This window comes from Castor canadensis, chromosome 1 (genome assembly GCF_047511655.1).
Source record: "Castor canadensis chromosome 1, mCasCan1.hap1v2, whole genome shotgun sequence".
NCBI lineage: Eukaryota > Metazoa > Chordata > Mammalia > Rodentia > Castoridae > Castor > Castor canadensis.
Window position 1 is genome coordinate 138,901,289 of NC_133386.1, and position 22,421 is coordinate 138,923,709.

General features: G+C 51.8%; 1 protein-coding gene and 1 long non-coding RNA gene across 6 annotated transcripts in view; one reads left to right on the top strand and one right to left on the bottom strand.

The window, feature by feature from the left end:
• On the bottom strand, positions 1-17,803 carry Atg16l2 (autophagy related 16 like 2). Of its 5 annotated transcripts, none has more exons than XM_020163915.2 (18): positions 17,669-17,803; positions 15,830-15,929; positions 15,096-15,195; positions 12,417-12,490; positions 11,897-12,148; positions 11,643-11,708; positions 11,261-11,374; positions 10,235-10,297; positions 9,395-9,503; positions 8,874-8,979; positions 7,954-8,024; positions 7,642-7,713; positions 7,416-7,536; positions 7,013-7,118; positions 6,054-6,203; positions 5,815-5,862; positions 5,618-5,719; positions 1-347 (listed from the first exon to the last, which is right to left on the bottom strand). In XM_020163915.2, exons 1-18 carry the CDS (start codon positions 17,784-17,786, stop codon positions 314-316), a joined length of 1,806 nt encoding a protein of 601 aa, XP_020019504.2. In that variant the 5' UTR covers positions 17,787-17,803; the 3' UTR covers positions 1-313. The 5 variants fall into 5 exon arrangements, with proteins under 5 accessions (XP_020019504.2, XP_020019503.2, XP_073939775.1 ...); XM_020163914.2 differs by lacking the exon at positions 1-347 and adding an exon at positions 5,010-5,341; XM_074083674.1 differs by lacking the exons at positions 1-347; positions 10,235-10,297 and adding an exon at positions 5,010-5,341.
• Positions 12,144-22,421, top strand: part of LOC141425782 (uncharacterized) — an 18,594-nt gene continuing 8,316 nt past the window's right edge. Inside the window, exons 1-2 of the long non-coding RNA XR_012450871.1 lie at positions 12,144-12,481; positions 13,094-19,524. This is a non-coding gene — a long non-coding RNA (uncharacterized lncRNA). The remainder of the gene's footprint in view (positions 12,482-13,093; positions 19,525-22,421) is intronic.

Consider the following 22,421-nt stretch of genomic DNA (forward strand, 5'->3'; position numbering starts at 1 on the left):
TCAGGTATGTGTGTTTATTTTTGTTAGATTTTTGTCAAATTGGTCTCCAAAAGAATTGCATTCATTTATATTTCCACCAACAAAGTATGAAACAACAACATGGACTTGGGAGTTAGAATGTCTGGTTTAAATCCTGGCTGTGCTACTTGACAGCCATGGAGATTGATCCTCAGTGTTGTCATCTGAACCTAAGAAGAAGGCTACAGGTCCAGAAAGGACATAGGAAGTGTGTAGCACAGGGTCATCTCCACAAACCATCATCTCTTCCGCCTTCAGGGTCCTCAACATCAGAACTGGGATCCTTGATATTCTTCTAGCCACCCAGTAACGCTCGGGTATCATGAGGCCTGTGGGAAGAACTGTGTATGAAGTGCCAAGCCATAAATCTAGGAAGAACTGTCAAAACACAAAATATTTTCATCTGCCTTCCTTGCAGTGAAAGCTGTTCACATTCAAGTCTAATGAAGCCTAGTGTGTAACCAGGAGCAGAGTTTAGCTAGTTGCCCAACCAAATGTAATAGCTAAATGCTGGCCTCCTTCGTCACAGGAACTATGCAGTCCAGCAACAGAATTACAGCATATCATCTGGGTCCCTTCATCTTTGAGCTCACCACCCCAGCCCACATCCACAAGCCAGAGACCAAGTCATCTGACTTTAGCCCTGCCATTACTTAATGAATCACCTCTCCCCTCAAGCTGCCAACTCTAAAGGGAATGGAATGAGGTGACTTCCAAGGTTATCCAACTCTTGTTCTGGTTCAGTTCGGTTATTCTAGATGTACTCTTTACATGAGAACATCACACAAAGGTCACAGTATTTAAGAACAGGCATATATGAACTTCTTGGGATGCTAAGACATTGAAAAGAAAATTCAAGTCACTGGACTCATCCCCTGGGACAAAGCAGATCTCATACCCTAGTCACAGTGCCATGCCAGGCTAGTCACTCACTGCCCAAGGAGCACAGCCACAGCTTTTGGGTTTGGTTCCATTTACTGCCCAGCCATCTCTAAGTGGCCTTATGACAAAATCTGTCTGCTCTGAATCTTTGCATTTATTTCATTTGTTAAGAGGTTGTTTCTTAAAGGAGAATAGTGGAGGGGGTGAATTCAAGTATGATATATTTGATAAATTGTAAGAACTTTTGTAAATGCCACAGTGTACCCCCAGCACAATAAAAAAATAAAAATAAAAAATAAATAAGTGGGGAAAAAAAAAAGTTGTTTCTTGCCAGGCACTGATGACTCATGCCTGTAATCCTAGCTACTCAGGAGGTGGAGATCAGGAGGATCATGGGTTCAAAGACAGCCCAGGCAAATAGTTCAAGAGACCCTATCTTAAAGAGACCCAACATAAAAAGGACTGGCAGAGTGCTCAAGTGGTAGAGCACCTGCCTAGCAAGGGTGAGCCATGAGTTCAAACCCCAGTACCACCAAAAAAAAAAAAAAGTTGTTTCTTGCTAGACTTAGTGGTGCATGCCTGTAATTCTAGCACTTGGAAGGCTGAGGGAGGAAGACCAACAGTTCCAGACCATGCTGGGCACTGGTGGTGCACACCTGTAATCCTAGCTACTCAGGAGACAGATCAGGAGGATAGTGGTTTGAAGCCAACCCAAGCAAATAGTTCAGGAGACCCTATCACGAAAAAAACCACCACAGGGTGGCTTAAGCAGTAGAGTGCCTACCTAGTAATGTGAAGCCCAAAAAATAAAAAAAGGGAAAGAAAGAAAACAAAGCTGGACTGGCGGTGTGGCTCTACTGGTAGAGTACCTGCTTTGTAAGTGCAAAGCCCTGAGTTCAAACCCCAGTTCCACCCAAAAAAAAAGGAGAAAGGAAAAGTAGATATTAAAGTGTCATCTTGCCAGGCGCCGGTGGCTTATGACTGTAATCCTAGCTACTCAGGAGGCAGAGTTCAGGAGGATCATGGTTTGAAGCCAGCCTGGGCAAATAGTTTGAGTGACCCTGTCTCAAAACAACTCAACACAAAAGAGGACTAGCAGTGTAGCTCAATGTGTAGGTCTTGAGTTCAAACCCCTGTACTGCAAAAAAAAAAAAAAAAAAGGCTAGCAGAGTAGCTCAAGGTATAGGCCTCAGTTCAAACCCGGTATTACAAAAAAAAAAAAGGAGGGGTGTGGTGATGAAGAGGCTCAAATGGAAGAGCACTGGCCTAGTAAGCATGAGGCTCTGAATTCAAACTCCAGTACCACAAAAAGAAACAAAAACAAAAACAGGAAGCCTAAGATTCCTAGCTAGTTACCAGGGCTTATGCCTGTAATCCTAGCTATTTGGGAGGCTGAGATCAGGAGGATCACAGTTCAAGCCAGCCCAGGCAAATAGTTCACAAAAACCCCATCACCAAAATAAGCAGAGCAAAACCCTGAGTTCAGACCCATCCACAACCCCCACAAAAATAAAATAAAATAAAATAGACAGATTCAAGTCAGGCTTGGGTGATGACCAAGGGGCAGTGGGGTCCCAGAATAAGGGCTTTTGTCATTTCTTCTTGAGGCGTCAGGCTCACTAAAGCCTGAGTTTGGACAGGCAGTGGCACTCACACCTACAGAATAGCCCCTAGGAGAGCTGTGTCACTTCTAGGGGGCACAGAGCTTTGGGTCTGAAAGTTTTACAAATGGTGACATAGAACCTGGATGCCACTGCCTTGCTCAAGATATTTCAAGAGACAGACTGAACCTAGATCTCAAGAACACCAACCAGCCACTATGCAGAACCTGAATCCATTTTCACCCAAAAAGAATCAGAGGTCTGAGTCCTTACCCAGTTGTGCTGTGTGACCCTGAGCAAGCTCTTGCCCACTCTGTGAGCTGTAGTCCATGCACAGCAAGGGCACAGGCCATTCCAGCTTTGAGTAGGACCCCAAACTGAGGCAGTGCCTCAACACCTGAGTACTAAATCCAGTAAGTTTACCAGAGCAGTGACCCAGGTAAGTCTGGAGGGGCTTTCAGCATGGACTCTGTTCTTGCCCCTCTGGTGAAAAGGCCCAGGGGAGCAAGCCTTTCAGGCCACTCCGCCTCGGCTCTTCTTCCTCCGTGAAGCATACTAACACAACCCTACTGAGAAGAGACAACACCACCCCACATATGTGGCCACATTTGTCCCCAAGAGGTAGAAGGAATCATTCAGGGGAGCAAAGCAGCTGCTGTCCCCAGGGGTGGGTCACATCATTGCCTGGGTCATCTAAGCACAGTGTCACTACAATCCTGTGAAGTACAACAGAAACACTTAATAGAAGGGACTTGCCCCACATGGAATCTCCCAGGATTCACATTTTTTACTCCTCTGTCCCTGCATGTCCCTCACTTCAAGACACACTAACTCTCCACACTCGGTTCAGAATGGAAGAGTGAAGATGCAGAGAGGGAGCCAGGTTAGACACAAAGCTAGAATCACATCCTCCCTCATGGACCACTAGGGGAGGAGTCCTATAGCCACCCAGCGGGGAGCCTGAAGTGTCACATTTTGTTGAAAAAGAGTATGATGCAGTCACAATCCATTTGTGTCACTAGCTGTATGATCTTGAATGACATAAATTTTAGGCAGAGAATTGAAATTTGTCCTGAAATCCTACAACTTGACACAACCTGTTGAGTTTCCTCCTAGATTCTTGCTCTGTTTGCTATGTTACTGGCGTAAGCTGCCAAGAATTATATCAATGCCAAAAAGCTCATTTTTTCCATTGATAGAAGAAATGGCACCTCCTTCACAAATGAAGCTGCCAAGAGCAGAGTACAAATCAGAGCTGACATATCCTAATGATCCACTAGGATTGTTGGTCCTTCCAGCCACCAGTCCCTGGAGGGAGGCAGGCCTCAGGAAACTGGCTGGTGACCCCTGGTGGCCATTAGGAGTCAGGGCAGGAGGACTGGGGCAGACCTAAGAGGGCTTAAGATTGGAAGAATGTTGGACTCCTAGAACCTTAGAATTGAGTCCCTGAAAAAGAATTTAACCACTCAGTAAACATTTCCTGAAGCTCCTCTGAGCCAGGCCTGATCCCAGGGAGAATAGTGTGTTCCCATCCTAGCCTCCTTCAAGAGCCAAGAGAAAAGCATGTGTCAAGCACATCCACAATAGCAAGGGAAGGCAGATGCAGGCTTACGGTGGCACCCAAAAGGTGGTATATTTCTCTGAAGGCAGCAGAGGAACTTCAAGGGGTTGGTCATGTGACCATGACACCTTAGAAAGCCACTGTGGCAAGGAGGGAACTACTAGCCAGGGGAGAGCCAGTCTGGAAGGTGGCCTACAGTGGCACCAGGGATGGAGTGTATGGCACAGCAGTCCCATGATCTGGTGCTGAGAAGCACAGGCCACACAGAGGAGGATAACAGCCAGAGCGGAGGGGCCTGCCAGACCAGGCCGGGTTAAGTGATCTGGGAGCCAGCAGTGCAGGTTTTACCATTTGACCAACACTTGTCTCCACAGGCCTGTGCCTGGCCCTAAATTGGAGAAGGAAGTGCCAGGTACCAGGCTCAATTGGCTCTGCCTCCTACTCAGAAGCTCATTGTGTGGATTAAATTTGGTGTCACTGTGAATGAAGTCACAAGCTCAGGCCTGGCCCCCGTTGCCCTCCCCTGTCCTGGCTCTGCCTTTGGGGAAAGAACAGGCCCTAATCTAAAGGCAGCTCTGGTGTATCAACTACTCTGGTATGCCTCTGGTTTGTTAGGATCCTTTCTGCCAGGATCCCTAGCTTACCCCCCTGTCCCTCCTCAGGCATAGTCTATCCTGAGTTCCTGAGCAAGAGAGCCCGCTGTGTTGGTTTGGCCTCAGGATTAGGTTGGACCAAGGGTCATATTCCCAAGAGTTGTTGCTTTTTGCTGCCTCTGGGCCTTTCTTCATGCTGTTCTATGGTTAGACTCGAACAGCCCATTTTCCTGATAGGGCAGACACTGCACTACTCAGCCCCAGTTCTGTACAGAGGGGAGGGGGCCAAGCCCCCAGCCCAAAGGTCTCCTTATTCCCCCAAATGCTGTAAAGAAACAACCGACACAATTTAAATATAATTTTGTTTTTTTCCACTTTAAGGACAGGAAGTAAGGAGACAAAGATAACAAAAACAACTACAATCCCACCAACCCACGTTTGCACTTAAACCAACAGGCCAGGTCCTGCCAGGCCTTCCTCCCCCTTAAACCTGGAGGCCCTCCATCCCTACCCCTGCTGACTCTGGAACCCTGTGGACTAGAGGGAAGCTGTTTAAGCCTTCAGACCAGAGCTCCAGCCAAGGGAGGGTATCATGGCCCTAGTGCCAGAGCACAACCTTCCTGCTCTGGTCCACGCTCACCACATGGCTCCCAGAGAAGCACCAGGCCACAGCATTGACAGCAGCACTGAGGAGAAAGAGGGACAGGTTTTGGGGCAGGGTGGGGGGAGTGTGGGGGGGGAGGGGTCAGCGAGAATGGGTCTGCAGCCTGGCTCTGCCCCTCACTATTGGACCTGGAAAGCCCGAGGTGCCTTTCTAAACCCGTTTCCTTATCTGTTAAATGGGCTCCCAGGGCTGTGGTGAGAATGGTCAAGGGTGCAGGTGGATGGTTTGGGGCATGTCAGAACCTGTTATCAGCTTGGCAGGACTAGGGCCAGGGCAGGCAGGTGGTAACCATGCTCACCAGTGGGGCCCCCGAAGGCTGCTCTCCAGCTTCCCAGTGTCTACATCCCAGATGTAAAGGGCTCCGTCCCAGGAGCCTGCCAGTGCATAGCTTCTGTCAGGGCTGCAATGGCCACAGCAGAGCATGAGAAAGAGGCTCAGAGATGAGGACACACAAACAAGAACCAGATGGGCACAGGCACATTCTTATGAACACACCTGAACACGGCTTTGGTCCAGTCAGAACCACACTTGAAGCCATCAGCCCTGAGGACAGACAGAGCTGGGGTCAGAATGGAGGTGGGTGCCAGTCCTGTCCCCAGCCAGGAACTTCAAGAGTGTCTTCTCTTGGTCAAGCAGTCAGGTACTTCAGCAGGTCCTGGTCTAGAGGCCAGTCAAGGAGGGCCCCACAGGGCCTCACACAGGAGAAGGCAGACCCAGTTGCCCCAGGCTGGTACCTGAACACCTGGCGGATATTGAAAACACGCAGGTCGATGATCTTGAGTGTATCATCACGAGAACAGCTGAGCAGATGCAGCTGGTCATGGCTGAGGCTCAGGGAGGTGACCCGGCCCTGCACAGGGATGATCTGGGTACAGCGGGGTCCCCTGAGGAGCAGGAACAAAGATGGGTGAGGAACTGCCCCTGTACCCCCAGGCCACTCCCACAAGGGGCTGGGTGCACCTGCTTTCCCAGGGCCTGGATCACTGAGGCTGAAGCAACAGTGACCACTCTCCCTCCTCCCGACTACAGCCAATCCCTCCATCACAGCACTACGGCAGACTGACTTCAGAGTCCTGGACACCCTTAGATCACTAAAATAAGCCCTGGAGTAGAAATAGGGAAAAGTCTAGCTTAAAAACAGAAGAGAAGGAAAGGTCTCAAAAGTCAATCATGCAGACCAGATCAGCAAGTGTGAGCCTGGGCAGGCCCAACAGTGGCTCTGGCTATGTTTTCTTTTTGTTTGTTTAATATTGGGGGTACTAGGGTTTGAACTCAAGGCTTAGTCCTGTTGCTAGGCAGGCACTCTACCACTTGAGCCATACTTTTTAAACCACTCACACCAATGCTGGGCTCTTTGGTTTAAAAAGCAACTAAAAAGGTTTTTTTGCTTTTGATTAAAAAGTGTTAATGAAATGCAAAAGGTGCTTGTTTTCGTCTTGGCTGTAAGGGTACAAGCACAGTCAATGCTGGGCTGAGAGCCACTAAGGTGATGTAGCATCCCAGGAAGGCTGAGTCTCAAAGGACTGTGCCCAGCAGAGGTCATCAGCCAATGGTGCCAGCTCCTTGGCCTCACTTCCCAAAATACCACCACAACCTTCCCTGCCATGGCCAAAGAAAGGAACAAGAACTCCAAGGCCCTGACCCAGGTTTCTACAACCCCTCCCCCACCCCCCAGGCAGCCCATGCCTGTCACCTGCTGTCCCAGAACCGGATCTTCTGGTCATTGTGGCCACTAATGATGATGTGGTCCCCACATACCACGTCATTACAGTAGGAAACGACGTTGATGGTCCTGGAACCTGGGGACCAAGGGGCAGAGCCCAGGGTCTCAGAAAGTTGTCGGGAGCCAGCCCATTGGACATGTGGAGTCACTGAGGTCCAGAGGGGACAATGTCTTCCCAAGACTGGAACCCAGGTCTTCCCAACCCAGGGCCCAGTCCACCTCTTCTTTACCTGCCTGAAAGCCAAGGTTACCAAGAAACCTGGCAGAGCACCAGTGAGGGGGACAGAAGGGTCTATGGGGGTTTCATCCCCCCAATGGAAATGAATCCCAGAGTGTGACGAGATCCCCTGAGCCTGGGGCTAGTGGGGCTCACAGTAGGCGCGGCCGAGGTCCCATTCCTTCACTGTCCGGTCTCGGCTCCCAGTCACCGCCTGGTGCTTCGTTAGCTTGAATTTGGCAGCTGTTACCTTGTCCTTGTGTCCAGACAGTGTCTCCTGCCCCCCATACCAGATATGATCAAGGGCGTGGCCAAGACCCCATAATAGCCGCCCCTCCCCAGTCCTGAGGCCTGATCCCTGGCCTCCCAGTCAAGGCCTCACCTTGGACTGTGCTTCCCCCACGTTCCAGAGCTGGGCGGCCTGGTTGTAAGTAGATGCCAAAACCTGAGCGCCCTGGAAAGATGAGTGGGGAGGGTCTGGGTCTGTGCCAGGCAGAAGCAACATCTCTAGGCCAGAGAGCTGTGGCGCAGACTGCCTCAGAGCTTCTCGTGCCCAGGTCACCAAGGACAGCAAGGAAGCCTCAAGCCCAGGGAGGAGGGTATGTGTAGCAGCCAAAGGACTCACTTCTAGGGCACTCATGATGTGCCCTCAGGTCCCAGGTCCCCAACCACCCAGTGTGTTGATTGTTCTCACCGAGGGGTCAAAGTCCACACTAGTGATGCTGCCACCAGCTCCCTCAAGGGTCTGGTTGGCCTTTAGGCGACCTGGGGGGAGCAGGGAAAGGAACAGATAAAATGAGGTCACCAATCTCATGAAATAGCAGAACTGAGACGAGTAGAGAGGTCAGTCTCTCCTGAGTTAGAGGGCAGAATTGCTGGGTCTCTCCTGGGCCTGGGCCAGAAGCTGCACCTTCTCTAACCGATAGTGCCCACTCACTTCTGGTAGAGGTGCCACTGCTGGTAGGTGGCAGCTAGACCATTTACAGACAGGGATAGAGAGGACCAGAGAGGAGGGACTGTCCCTAGGTCACATAGCAGGTAGAACCAGGCCAGCTGGAAACCTGCCTCTTCTAGGAAGCCTCCAGGAGTTGCAGAGTCCCCAACTCACCCCTACAGAGTATAGAACTCGGGACAAAGTAGACAGTCTGTGTTTGTCTCCTCACCATTGTTTGTTTTTGTTTTTATTTTTTCAGTGCTGGGGATCAAACCCAGGGCTTTCACATGCTAGGCAAGTGTTCTAGCACTCAGCTACTCCCCCAGGTCACCTCACTGAGCTTTAGGGGCTCAAGTGATGCTAGAAAAGGAGATGGCCTGGTGGTCCCAGGGACTTGCTATTCCAAGGCCTGACCCTGTAAGAACTCATGATACTGGACCTCACCTTCCCCACAGGGACCATCTAAGCTCAGCCCTCCCCACCCCGCAGGCCTGGACCCCAGATGCTGCATATGCTTCTTCAGAGCAGCAAGCAGAGCCAAGGAGTTCTCTAGCCACTGCCCACAGGAATACTCCAGGTGGGAAGCACAAAGACATTCAAGACCTTGGCCCACCCAGGAGCAAGCTGAGGATGGGGTCTGCAGAGAAAGCACTGGGTTGGCCTCCAGGGAGGGTCCCTACCTCCCACGACATTCCAAAGATGGATAAGACGATCAGCCCCACCAGTGGCCACAAGGCTGCTGTTGGGGCCAAAACAAACAGCATTGATCTCAGAGAGGTGGGCATCCTGTGGGGAAAGAGGACATTAGTACTCCAGTCTGCCCCATGAGTGCCTCTTTTGTGTCCACACATTGGCTCTCACTGGCTTGCTAGCTTGGTATCCTTACCCGGGTCTCTGTCCAAACGTTGAGTTTCAACCTTGGCACCAGCAGGTCTCCTCAGCTCTTCCCAGACCCCTGAAGCAGCCTCTCCACTGTGCCACACCATACGCCCTGCAGGGCAGCCTACCCTCCCAACCTGCTGTCTCCCTCTCCAGCCCATGCCCCATTGAAAAATGCCTGCGTGGCTCCCACCACAGGCTGTGAAGGCAAACTCCTGCTCCTGCTCAGGCTCGGCCTTGCTTCCCTGGCCTGAGCAGGCCACCCCTGGTATCTGCATTTCCAAATCACTACCCCACACACATGGCCCACCTCCTCCCTTACCAAGACATCCCGAGCATGGGTAGGAAGTCGGGCAGCCACGCACACAGGGATGCTTTGATATCGCTGCTCGGGGGCACCTCCAATTGAGTGACCTCTCCTCTTCTTGAAACTGCAGGAGTAGGGGTGTCAGAAGGAATTCAGCAGGACCTTCTGACATGAGTGCTCCAAGCTCCCCTGAGGCAGCAACAATAGGAAGCAGACATAGCAGGTGGCAGAACATGACCCTAAGGTAGAGTGTGAGCAGGTTCCCCAACCCAGCCTGATCCCTGTGGAGCTTAGGGGGGAGGGAGCAGTTCACAAAGACAGCACAGCAGTGGGGCAGGGTTGGTGGGAATAGAGAAATCTCAGGACTGGGGTTTCAGTCCTGACCTTGCCACTGTTTGGCTCTGTGACTCAACAAATCTTAGCCAGTCCTGAGCCTCACTTCCCAAAGGAATTCAGAGTTCCCATCCAGCACAGAATGGAGCTCTTGGGTTCCTGAGAAGACCTTCAATGAGAACAGGAGCTGGTGGCTCACGCCTGTAATCCTAGCTACTCAGGAGGCAGAGATCAGGAGGATCACAGTTCAAGGCTAGCCCAGGCAAATAGTTCACGAGACCCTATCTCAAAAAAACCATCACAAAAAAGGGCTGGTGGAGTGGCTCAAGGTAAGCCTGGGAGGTAGTTGGGCAGGAGTTGGGCTACTGTCTCAGGGGCCAAACAGAGACTCACACACAAGACATCAGGCACCACATAGATGAACAGACAGAGCTACATACACAGACCAAGCCTGGGCTCAGGAAGCCTGACAGGGGCTCCAACAGGCCTGAGCCCTTCACACACATGTGCACACACACTTACTCCAGCAGCCCCTTCACCACATCCACACAGCGGGACAGTGTCAGAGAGGTGGCTGAGGCAGACCTGGGGCAGAAGGGAAAGACACGCTAAGGGAATGACCAGTGGGTGTGCAAACAGCAGTTGTTTATCCCTACACTTGGCTCGAGGCCTGGAGGCTCATGACCTCTCAAGCCTGAAATAAGAACTGACTCCTTGAAGACTAGGAGGAGTGTGACCCAGACTAACCCAGGAAGGTGGAGGGACTTGGCGGTGAACATCTCCCCAAATCTCCACCATGATGGTAAGAACTTCCTCACCAGCCAAGTGTTCACCAACAAAAGCTCCTAAGAGGCTGAGCCAAGGTCTATGGGACAGGGGGAGGACGGTGCTCCCAAGCTGGGAGAGCACAACACTGGGGCAGTGGCCTGCTGAGCAGCCCCAGAAATGCCCAAGAAAGGTTTTAGATGGCCCAATGGGGCTGCCAAGAACTTTGGGGACCAGCCCCTCATGACCCTCCCCAAGGTTCCTTCACTGTCCCAGGGCCTGGACACCAAGAGCTACAAGGAAAGACTGAGGAATGGGGCTGGGAGGGGCAGCCTCAATGACAGGCAAATCAAGACATGGGGGACTGAGTGGAGGGATACCAAAGGATTCAAGTCCTTCTCTCCACGGTGTGAGCACACTCTACACATATTCGTTCATCCACACTCTCAGGTAAGCTCACCAAATGTACACACATGTGCCTGCGTCCCCACGTGGACACACACAGCCTCAGCCTTGACCAGTTTCCTGCTTGGTGACACCTATTCCCATGACTTATGCCCCACCCTCAGCGTTCTGGTCTTGGTAAGGAAAGAAGTCAGGGCACACTGACACCAACCGGCTCCAGGTACTGGAGGTCAGATCAGTCTTTGGACTGTACCCCAGGGCCTCTCCCCAAGTCCACCCACCCTCGCCAGAGCTGGCCCCAAGATCCTAGAGGAAGGCTGTAACAGCCTCTGGGGTGGAACCCAACTCAGAGCTCTGGACAGCCACCTGGGTCCTCACCTGAAGGGCCTCTTCCATTTCTCACAACCCTCACTCTCCAGGAATGCCGACTCACTGCCCACGGCCACAGTCTCCTTCCCCTCCCTGATCCCATCGCCTGGAGTGTTTGAGCTCCTAGGAGAGGAAATGAAGACCAAAGGACCAGGTCAGCCCCTCCCTGCCCTAGCATCCAACACGGTGATGACCTGAATTTCTAATGATGAGGTGCCCAGAGGGCACTCGTGATGGCTTCTATGACCACACAACTCTGCCTGTATCCTATGAGGGGCCCGAGCTGCAGCTGTGCACAAGTGCACTTCGATATACAGGTGGGGGGTGGGGCCGGAGGGACCGCAGGGGCGGAGGGATAGCAGGGTCAGATCCGGTCCCTTCCCACTCTTACTCGCTGATGCTCACAGTCCGCTTGGCAACCTTCTTCAGCTCCTGGGACACCCGCGCCTGGTTGGCCCTGTTGGGGAGAAAACCATCTTAAGGGCGGGACGCGACACCTTGCACCCAGGTTGGAGCGAGACGTCCGGCCTTCAGAAGGGGGGCGGACCCGGCTTCAGGTCCCCAAGGGGAGGTCTCGGCCCCCACTCTTCTGACCACCGCAAAGCCAAATTCCTCCTTGCAGGGGGCGGAGCCCTGCTCCCTCACCGCTCCCGGCGCTCATTGCGCAGGTTGCGCTCGGCGGCGGCGCGCGCCTTGCGCTGCACGAGCCGCTCCAGCAGGTCGCGCGCCTCCTCCTGGAGCCTGCGCAGTTCCGCCTCCCGGTGCTCGGCGTGCGCGCGCAGCGCCTCATAGGCTGCGTGCTGCGCGGCGTTCTGCGCCCGTCGCTCCTCCACCTGTAGGGCCTGCTGCCTGCGCGTCTCCTGCAGCTGCGCCACGCGAGCCTCCAGAGCTGCCAGCCTAGAGGGTCGGGAGAGCGAGCGGTAGGCCCCAAGCCTCAAAGTCCAGCTAGACTTCCCCATGGCCACGCGGCCAGGCAGGTGGTAAGCCGGATGTCCAGCCAAGCCTTCACCCTGTTCTCGTCCTCTGATCCCAACCACACGGCCTAGGGGAAGTGTGGGGACATGGGGAAAGCCCTTGGGCCCAGGATATTCTCCATCCTAGAATAGAGATGACTCCGAGCTTCCCAGCGGTGGGAACAGTCCCGCTAGCCCAGCCCACGTCTCACCTGCCTTGCCGCTCCTCCAGCTCCGACTGCAGGGTGCCCAGGGCTGCGTTCTTCTCCACCACCTGGTAGGCCATCTGGAGGAGGGGGGGGGGTAGAAGGTAGGGGCAGGTGGGCCTGGATGCCTTTGTATGGCCCACTCCAGCCTCTTGGGCAGAAGAGGCTGCTGGGCACCGAGCCTGCCACCCCACCGGCTGCTCCCTTTCTGACAAGCTGAGGCTTAGACGAGTGTGCGATCTTTTATGGATGCACTGCTACTTCCTGGAACAATGAAAGATCCTAGGATCTGGAGTCTGACCCCACGGTTTTAATCCTAGAGATGCCACTTTTCTGTGACGCAGGGATAGTTATTTAACCTCTGAGCAAAAGGAATCTGCTCAGTTTCCTCACCTGTAAAATGAGATGGGGGCGCTTACCTTGCAGGACAACCCAGAACTATTACAAGGAATATTTCAAACAATGGCAAACGCTTATGTAGCATTTACATGTGCAATGCTTTGTTCTGAGCACCGTACACGTAGTAACTCTTTTAGCACCAAAGGGAAGCACTGCCATTCTCGTTTTACAGATAAGAACATCGACAGAGAGGATGAATGTCTTGCCCAAAGTCACACAGCTGAGTGACAGAAATGATATATGAGCCCAGCCCACCTAACTGCATTATGCTTCATTGTTTACAGGACAGGTTCAAGGATGTGAGCTCTTCTGTACACCTCTCCAATTACTGACTTCCTGTGCCACCCTGACTGCTGGCCTGCCCAAGCACAGGTCTCAGCAGAAGCACACAGGGCTAATTGGAATACAAGGCCCAGACTAAATCCCGGAGCTGCCTGGACAGAGCCAGGAGTGGGGTAAGGGTCATCTCTGGACCCCTGCCTCTGAGCATTCCTGCAACTGAGAACAAAGGGGCTGGGGAGGCCACAGGGATGAAGCCCAACTCTTTCATTTTGGTGAAAGTGGGAGAGATGGACCCCAAGGCAAAGCTGTGCCCACCAGTGTAGCAAGAAATGTGAGAACCACAGACTCAGGGCCTCTAGCCCAGAAAATCACTGACACTGGGGACTTTTTTTGCTAACCTGTCCTGGCTCTTTGTCACAGGGGCCTGATGAGGGTGGATTGAGGAGCCAGGTTGGAGCTGCCCACTTGCCTTGGCACAGCTCCCTGTGTGGGGCCTGGGAAGGGATGTGCACATGCAAGTGGGCACCTACTTTTTTAGTTGGCCCAATTCATAATCACTCTGCAATCCAGCCACCGCCTCAACTTCCTCACCTGTCATTTGCTTTCATTTATGTTATGCCATTGGGTATTTTTTTTTTTATACTTCTCAAAATCCAAATGGTTAGAAGTAGAAAACAGATTAGTGGTTGCCAGGAGCTAGGGATGTTGGGGGGAGGGAGTGTCACTAAAAATGGGTAGCAAGAAGGGGATCTTGTGGTGATGAAATAGTGCCATATCCTGTTGGTGACACAAGTCTACACATGATGTCACATCATTGTCAAGTTGCAACCACAACAGTGCCTCTGGAGGAGAGGCTCTCCAATGCACTCATAACCCAACCCTACTCTTATATTGGCAGGTGACTTGGCCTGCCTTAATTAGATCTGTACTTACTGGCCCTTCAGTCACCTCCCATGGAAACTCCCTGGGGTCTTGTTTTCGGCTTACACTTCCCATTTCTTTGGATATAGCAATTGTCAAAAAATAGTTACTGAAAAAATTGAGTGGAGACCACTGGGCACCAGTGGCTCACTCACGTCTGTAATCCTAGCTGCTCAGGAAGCAGAAATCAGGAGGATCTGTTTGAGGCCAGCTTGGGCAAATAGCTGTTGAGACCCTATCTCAAAAATACCCAACACAAAAAAAGGGCTGATGGATTGGCTCAGCCCCTGAGTTCAAACCCCAGTACCACAAAAAAAAAAAAGAAAGAGTGGAGATCACAGAAAGTGGATCTGTGTGGATGGAGGTTCAAATCCAGGCTCAATCTAAGCCTCAGTTTCCTCTTCAGCAAGTTTAAAGCTGAGGAGAATTAACAGAGATCATACTTAGCCCTGTGCCCACAGGAAGTCAACGTCAATGTGGTTCTCCTCCATAGTATGGAGGAGATGGTGATTTTAGAGGTGATGTCCAAGAAGCAGCTGAGCAAGAGAGTCCAGAGCTCAGAGGAGAAGGCTGCACTGGAGATGGGTCTGGGAGTCAGCAAAAAAGAAAATCCCTAAGGTTGTGGGAGCCAGTGAGCCTACCCACACTCCAAGAACACCTCATCTTAAAGGGAGGGGACAGGTGAAGGGACCACATCTGCCCATAGACTACATCAACCTCAGTCTGCAGGTGTATACTGAGCATCACCTGGTGCTGGCCCTGGGTTTGGCTGGGCAAGGGGTGAAGAATGGGCAGGCTAAACAATCTGGAAGTGGGAACAGGCTGCCAGGCCCTACACACCTCCCTTTCTCTAGCCACTGTTGGAGCCACTTCATCTTGGGCTCTCAAGGGCATTCTGACCCCCTTCCTAGCTTCAAGTCAGAGCCCAATACACACCAGGGGGTCACTCAATGCCTGCAGCAGTGGACTCAGGGAAGGCAGTAAACTGGGTACCACTCACCTGCTAGCTTCCTTGACCATATCCCCCTGCCCCAGTATTCTGGATTCTGGCCCTGCCCCATTCTCAAACCAGGTCCAGCTTACCTCACCACAGACCAGCTGGAGACCCTCCTTCTCCTCCTGCCACTTCACCCTCAGGGTGGCTGGTGATGAGACTTGGTCTGAATCGAGCCCTGACTCCTCCCTGCCAACCAATCAGAGAGTGGTGCTCATGGGCCCTCCACTCACTTCAGTGCCCAAAGGCCCCTCCATGGGTACCCCCATGAAAAGTCTGAAGAGCCATTAACTTTCTCCTGGGGAAGGTGGAAGCCAAAGAAAGAGCAAGTCTCAGAAATGAGCTGTCCATTACCCCTGGGCTCTAGGAATTCTCAGACATTGGGTTCCCTGGCCAAAGACTCTCCTAAAGAAATACCTGCCAGCTGGGTGTAGTACACACCTGTAATCCCAGCACTGAGAGGCAGAGGCAGGAGGATCATGGGTTTGAGGCCGGCCTGGGCTACACAGTGAAACCCAATCTCAAAAAAAAAAAAAAGCACCTGCTAATTCTGGTCCCAACCCACTCCTGGCTCTTGTTGTCATTCCCTCTTTGGAATAGGTAGCAAGACCCTTTCTGTAGGCATCAGGGAAGACAGGGAGATGGAAAAAGACTGAGAAGGGAAAGACAGGATTGTGAGATCGAGAGGGGAAGATGGGCAAATGCAGAGAGAAGGGTGGGAGAAAGCAGATTCTAAGCAGCTGGCAAGAATGAACCCAGCATAGGCAGTGTGGGCTGGACCAGGCACAAGCAGCCCCTTGTGACCATTGATGCATAAACTCACCAGGAGCTCTGGTGGATGGTGGAGATGACATCGTTTGGCCCTCGCTGCAGCTTCTCTGAGAACTTAGCCAGCAGCTCAGCCTTCTCCAGGAGACTGTTATCTGGGGTGTAAGAGGGTGAGCCTGAGGCAGACACTCTCCAGCAGACCCCTAGCATACAAGTTACCTCTGGCTGGAGGACTGCAGGTGCCCAAGAACACTAGGAATGAGGAAGCTACTGGGAGCTGGGCTCTGCCCCTTGCCTGAGGGTCCTCTTCACAGCATTGGCCCCCAGGCCCACCCAGAAGAGGGCCTGTTCTCCCAGGGAAAGAAGGACCACTACTGTTGGGGACAGGATCTGCTGGCGGTCCTGAGGGAAGCAAGAAGCCTGGGGTGGATTCATCCCTGCCCTGGGCAGGGCCTGGCTCCAAAGCATAAGAAACAAAAACTCCACCTGCCTATGGCCTTCAGCAATTCACTTCCCCTCCAAGGGCTGTAATTTTGCAATAAAGTAATCCTAACTTCCCCAGAGTACAGTCCCCCAGGTCAGAATAGAAAGTCTTTGAGCAGTTATCCAACAGATCTTAAATTTGGTGGTTTAACCCTGGAATACCCCCTACCCCCATCCACAGTCACTTCCTCTTTTCTTACCAGTTCCAGGGCAGACTGGGGGGTGGTAAACCCAGGCCTACCTCCTCACCCCTTCCCTTACAGGGTGCTCTGCCTGTCACCTTGCCTGAGGTCCCTGAGTCTGACCTAGTTCTCACACAAAACCTCACCAGAGCCCCCAATGTGCACCACTGCTGCTACCTCCCCACCCCCTACCCACAAGAAATCTAAACAAGGTCCCATTATGCCTGATTTACAGGTAAGAAAGTTGCGGCTTAGAGACACAAACTGCCCAAACTACAGTGATGTCTGTTATCTGAATAGTCTCTTGGGTTTCAGTCCTCCGGAGTCTCTCCGGGCCCTCAGACTTGCAGATCCCAGAGTGGGGTTGGGAGGAGTGACTTTTCCCTCAAACTTGCATAGTTCACCATCCGTCAGCAGTGGAGAAGCAGGCTGCCTGGAGGTGGAGGGTTTTAAGCCTGAACAGAGAGGACCAACCCCTGGAAGGCTGCAAAGAAACTTCCCAGGATAAGAGCAGATTTGGTTGTGGGCATGCATCAAACCTTGCCCCAGTGAAGAAGGGAGGGTGGTTAAACTTTCAACCCCAAACATACAATCTCAGGTAACCAGAGGCCCTACACACAGCTGCACACCTATTTATCCGGTCTTGAACTGCCACTCCCTCGCCTGACCAGCTGCCCAGGAAGAACTGTATGAGACAAAGCGACTTTCCTGGATGAAACCATCTCCCTAAGCTGGGCTCTGCAGGGCACAGAGGTGCTCCATGAGCCTGCGCCAGACTCACCTATCGGTGGCAGGGCCTGAGGTTCAGAGTTTCACTACTTCCTTGGATCGGCTAGGTGGCTGCTCTGGACACGCCTGCCTGCCTGCCTGCCTTCACTGGTATACAGGCACCAAATGAACTGACAAGGCCCTACTCTGGGGGCTGCCCGAGAGGGAGGCACAAGAGATCCTGAAAAACTAATATTGGGGGACGACTTGTGTCGAGGATGCCCAGCTTGTGGAAGGCAGAGCTCAGCTTTGAGGGGTAGAGGAGGGGGTTCTAAGCAAAGCATCGGTTGGTAGGGGCAGGAATCTGGCCGGTCGGAAGCGGTTCAAGGCACAAGGCCTCGGAAGCGAGAAGGCGCTGGTGTACTTGGGTCACAAGTCAGACAAGCGGGACAAACCCTCTCCCCGCGCCTCGGGCCCCGTCTCCTCCGTGGCCATCTTCTAAGCCCCAGGGGCGCACTCACAGGCCGGCACCAGCTCCAGGAAGAGTGCTTTTTGCGTACGATCCCGCTGCCGCAGCTGCCGCACAATGTGGCGCTTCCAGCGGGCGGCGGGGGCGCAGGGGGCGCCGGGCCCGGCCATGGCCGCTGTGTCCCGCCCGCGAGCCGCTCACCTCCCGCCCGGGAAGGCGTGGTCGGGCGGGGAGGGGCCGCGCGGGACTCCGTGACGTCATGGCAGCGACGGGGAATCCCCAGGTGGTACTAGGGGCACGCGAAGGGGACAGCGCTGGACACAGATGTAGCGGGGAGCCGCCTCCGGGTCCACGCCGCGGCGGCCCCACCAAAACTTTTACTCCAGAGGAGGCTTCTGTTGCCGTCAGGGGTAATGAGCGGGGAGCGGGGTCGGAGGCCGGGGGACACCTCCCCCTGGCGTGTTGGTGCGCTCCGGAGGCGCGGCCTCCAGGGCCCGCCTTCCTTAACCCGCCGCGGCCCGACCCAGTTCAAACCTAGGGGACCCTCACCCCGCCCGGGGACAGGCTGCGCTCCAAGCCCGGACGTGCGGGCCCCGGCACCGCACCCACAGCGTGACAGAAGCACGGAGGCGGAAGAGGCTGCTGCGAAGAGGCCCCGCTTTCCCGAGACAGTGGCGTTGAGTTGGTTGGCGAGGGATCAACTAGGAGTGGGCCAGAGAGAGGAGGAAAAAAAGACTCTAGGCCGTGGGAAGAACAAGTGCAGAAGTTCCACGACATAAAAATTCCCAGCGAGGGCTGGGGTGTGGCTCAGAGGTACAGCGCTTGCCTAGCATGTGCGAGGCCCTGAGTTCAAGCCCAGCCTCCCCCTACCCCCACCCCACCCCTCCAAAAAAAATCGGAGCTGGTTGGGGACAGGAAGCAGACCCACCCATAAGAGAGGAAGGTTTGGGGACTCAGTTGGTTGCATAAAATCTAGGTTCCTAAGAGTAAAGGGATGCAGCCGATTTTTGTCTGGAAAACCCCTGGTCCTGAAGACAGAAGCGGCTTGCTTGCCTCAGGCTGCCTGGAGTGGGTGGCTGAGCTGGCCCGCAGCCCAATATCCTGGCTCAAGGCCTAACAGTTCCCTCATTTGGGCGGCCTCTGGAGGAGTAGAGGACATCTCTTGTGGGTACACTTGACAGTGAATCATGGGTTTGCAGGGAACGGTGATAAAACTCTAGCAAGGTGCCTGTCAAGAGCTCAGTGGACTCAGACAGGGTGGGGAATGAAAGGAAAGATCCACTGGACCCGTCTCCCTTCCGCATGCTGGGGAAGGCCCACCAGGCCTTGCTTTCAGTGAATTATGCCCACCTAGCCATTCTCAGAAAATAGGAGAAAAAAAATGGGCAATGGTGGGCAGTCCTCCAGACCCTGGAGGTAACAGGTCTGTGGAGGTTCTTACAGAAATGGGGCCAATGATACCCCAGGTCAGCTATGCTTTGGAGCCCCAATGACCTGGGCTCAGTCCCCAACATGTTACCATCTTGGATACTCATGGCCTTTGCACTGGCTTTTCCTGATGCTGGAACACCTCTTCAGTTCAATGGGCTCTATTCGTCCATCAACTCCAAGATCGCTTCTCTTCTCTGCCCTTGCACTGAGTTAAGGCTTCTTGACACCAGCCTGGGCCCCCACAGCGCTATGTATTCTCTACCACCAGTCATCACACCATGCTATGCTCTGAGGGGTTCCCTTGGGACAAAGCCTGATCCAGTTATCTCTGCACCTCTAGCAGCAGCCCAGGCCTGGCTTGTCTGTTGAAGAACTACTGCTGTGGGTTGTGACACTCTCCAGAAGGCATGCCCAGGAGAAGGGCATGGATGACTTGGGCACAGAGGCTGTATTAACAGGGCCCTGCCTGACTATGAGGTGAGCAAGCTGCTACTCTCAGGGGAGGGGTTGTGTTGGGGGTAGGCTTCATAATCCTTTTTGACTCACAAAATGTTCCCAGGAAATTGGAAATAATTTTGTCATTTTTGAATAGCATATGACAAAGAAGTGATTGACTTTGAATAAAAATGTCTCTACCTTTAGAATATGAAAGACTGTGTTACACAGTTCACTTCAAATGAAATTTTAGATAACGTGAAGGCAAGTTTCTACTTTTTTTACATTTAATATGCTGTTCAATTTATGTAACAAAAATATGATTCATTAAATATAAAAAATTACATCATAATTTGGGGACCTAATGTACTTTTTTTTTTTTTTTTGGTGGTACTGGGGCTTGAACTCAGGGCCTACACCTTGAGCCACTCCACCAGCGCTTTTTAATATGATTTTTTTTTTTTTTTTACGATAGGGTCTCAGGAACTATTTGCCTGGGCTGGGTTCGAACTGTGATCCTCCTGATCTATGCCTCCTGAGTAGCTAGGATTACAGGTGTGAGCCACCAGCCTAGGTGTAAGTTTGAAACCTAAGCATCTCCAGGCAGCAAGTGTAATTGTTCAAAACAGAGTTTAGTCAGCACAGCGTGGTACTCGCAGAATAGAGTTGAGACCCGGAAATCAATCCATACATCTACGGTCCATTGACTTTTATTGTTGCTGTTTGAATCGGGGTCTCACTATATTGCTCAGCTGGCTTTGAACTTGCTATGTAGCCCAGTCTGACATCAAACTCAAACTCACCATCCTCCTTTCTTCATCTCTGGGATTACAGATGTGTGTTCTCATGCCCAGTTGTGTGGCTACAATTTAAAAAGAAAAAGAAAAAAAGGACTCCCAGGCCAACCACTGTGGCTTACATCTGTAATCCCAGCTACTCAGGAGGCAGAAATTGGGTGGATTGCAGTTCCAGGCCAGCTGGGGCAAAAAAAATTAGTGAATAATGAATTTCAAAATCTCAACAAAAAAACTAGGCACGGTGGCATGCATCTGTTATCCCAGCTACCGACAGGCATAAATAGGAGGTTTGTGGTCCAGGCCACGTCAGTAGAAATTCACCACCCTAGTCAAAACATCAGTAAAACAAAAAGGGCTGATGGTGTGGCTCAAGTGGTAGAGTGCCTGCCTACCAAGCATGAATTAAAAAAAAATCCCAGTTCCGCAAAAAAAAAAAAAAATCCCAGGTATGTAGTGAGGCCGTCTCTAAATAATAATAATAATAATTGTACCACCACCAATGGACACTCATTCATTGCTGGTGGAAATGTATCCTGGTACAGCTAACTGGAGAACTGGAAGCTTCTTAAAGGGTAAACAGATAGCAGTCACATGAGCCAGTGATTCCATTCCTAGGTGTACACCCACAGGATCCAAGGCAGAGACTTGAACAGACGTGCGCGTGCACACAGTCACAGCAGCGTTACTCACAAAGTAGAAGCAGTGTCCATCAACAGCTGAATTGATAAAGAAAATAGGATGCTATACATACAGTGGAATATAATTCTGCCATAAGAAAGAATGAAATTGTAGCAGGGTGCTGGTGATTCACGCCTGTAATCCTCATGAGGCAGAGATCAGGAGGATAGTGGTTCAAAACCAGCCCCAGGCAAATAATTCTTAAGACCCTATCAAGAAAAAATCCATCACAAAAAAAGGGCTGATGGAGTGGCTCAAGTGGTAAAAGCACCTGCCTAGCAAGTGAGCGACCCTCAGGTCAAACCCCAGTACCATGAAAGGTTAAAATGACAACTTTTGAGCTGGGCGCCAGTGGCTCCGCCTATAATCCTAGCTACTCAGGAGGCAGAGATCAGGATGATCGCAGTTTGAAGCCAGCCCAGGCAAATAGTTCCGTGAGACCCTATCTCGAAAAACCACCACGGAAAAAGCTGCTGGTGGAGTGCCGCAAGGTGAAGATCCTAAGTTCAAGTCCCAGTACCACACACAAAAAAAGAGACAACTTTTGTGTAACCTATATTTTGCCACAATTTTTAAAACTCACTAGAGCTGGGTATGCAGACTACTTTGCCATTGGTTCCAGGTATTCAGGAGGCTGAAGCTAGAGAGTCTTTTGAGCCTAAGAGTTCAAGGCCAGCCTGGGTAACATGTTGAGATCCAGGCTCAAAAAAGAAACAACCATCTTGAGACAATTAGCAGGGCTTTTGTTGTTGCTGTTGTTGTTGAGATGAGGTCTTACTATGTAGTCCAGACTGGTCTTGAACTCACAGTTGTCCTGCCTCAGCCTGCTAAGTGCGGGGATTACAAGCATGTACCACCATGCTCAGCTCTGCAGTTATTTTTATGCTTCTTATTAATTAGTTGTTTATGTCCATAACCAATTTCCCACCAAAGATTATAATTAATATCTAAAAAGTAAATAGTTTAAAAAAATGTGAAATGGCTAAAAACATCCAGAGTCTGGGGAAAGTGAATTCATCTGTGGTTATCTTCATTTGCTTGGGCTACTATAATAACATACCTTAAAGGATAATTTATAAACAACAGAGGTTCATTGCTCACAGTTCTGGGCTGGGAAGCCTAGGATCAGGGCACTAGCAGATTCAGTGTCTGGAGAGGGCGTGCTCTCTGCTTGCAAACAGTGCTTTTCCTCTGTGCCTTCTTTGGGTGGAGAAGGCCAGGGAGCCTCTTCCAGCCTCTTTTTTTTTTTTGAGACAGGGTTTTGCTACATAGCCTCCATTGACCTCTAATTTAAAACCATCCTGCCTCAGCCTCCCAAGTGCTGTGAGGCCTTAAACCTATTTTATTTATTTATTTATTTGTTTGTTTGTTTATTTATCCTGGGACTGGGGTTGAACTCAGGGCTTTGTGCTTGCAAAGCAGGTGCTCTATCACTTGAGCCACACCTCCAGTCTATTTTACTCT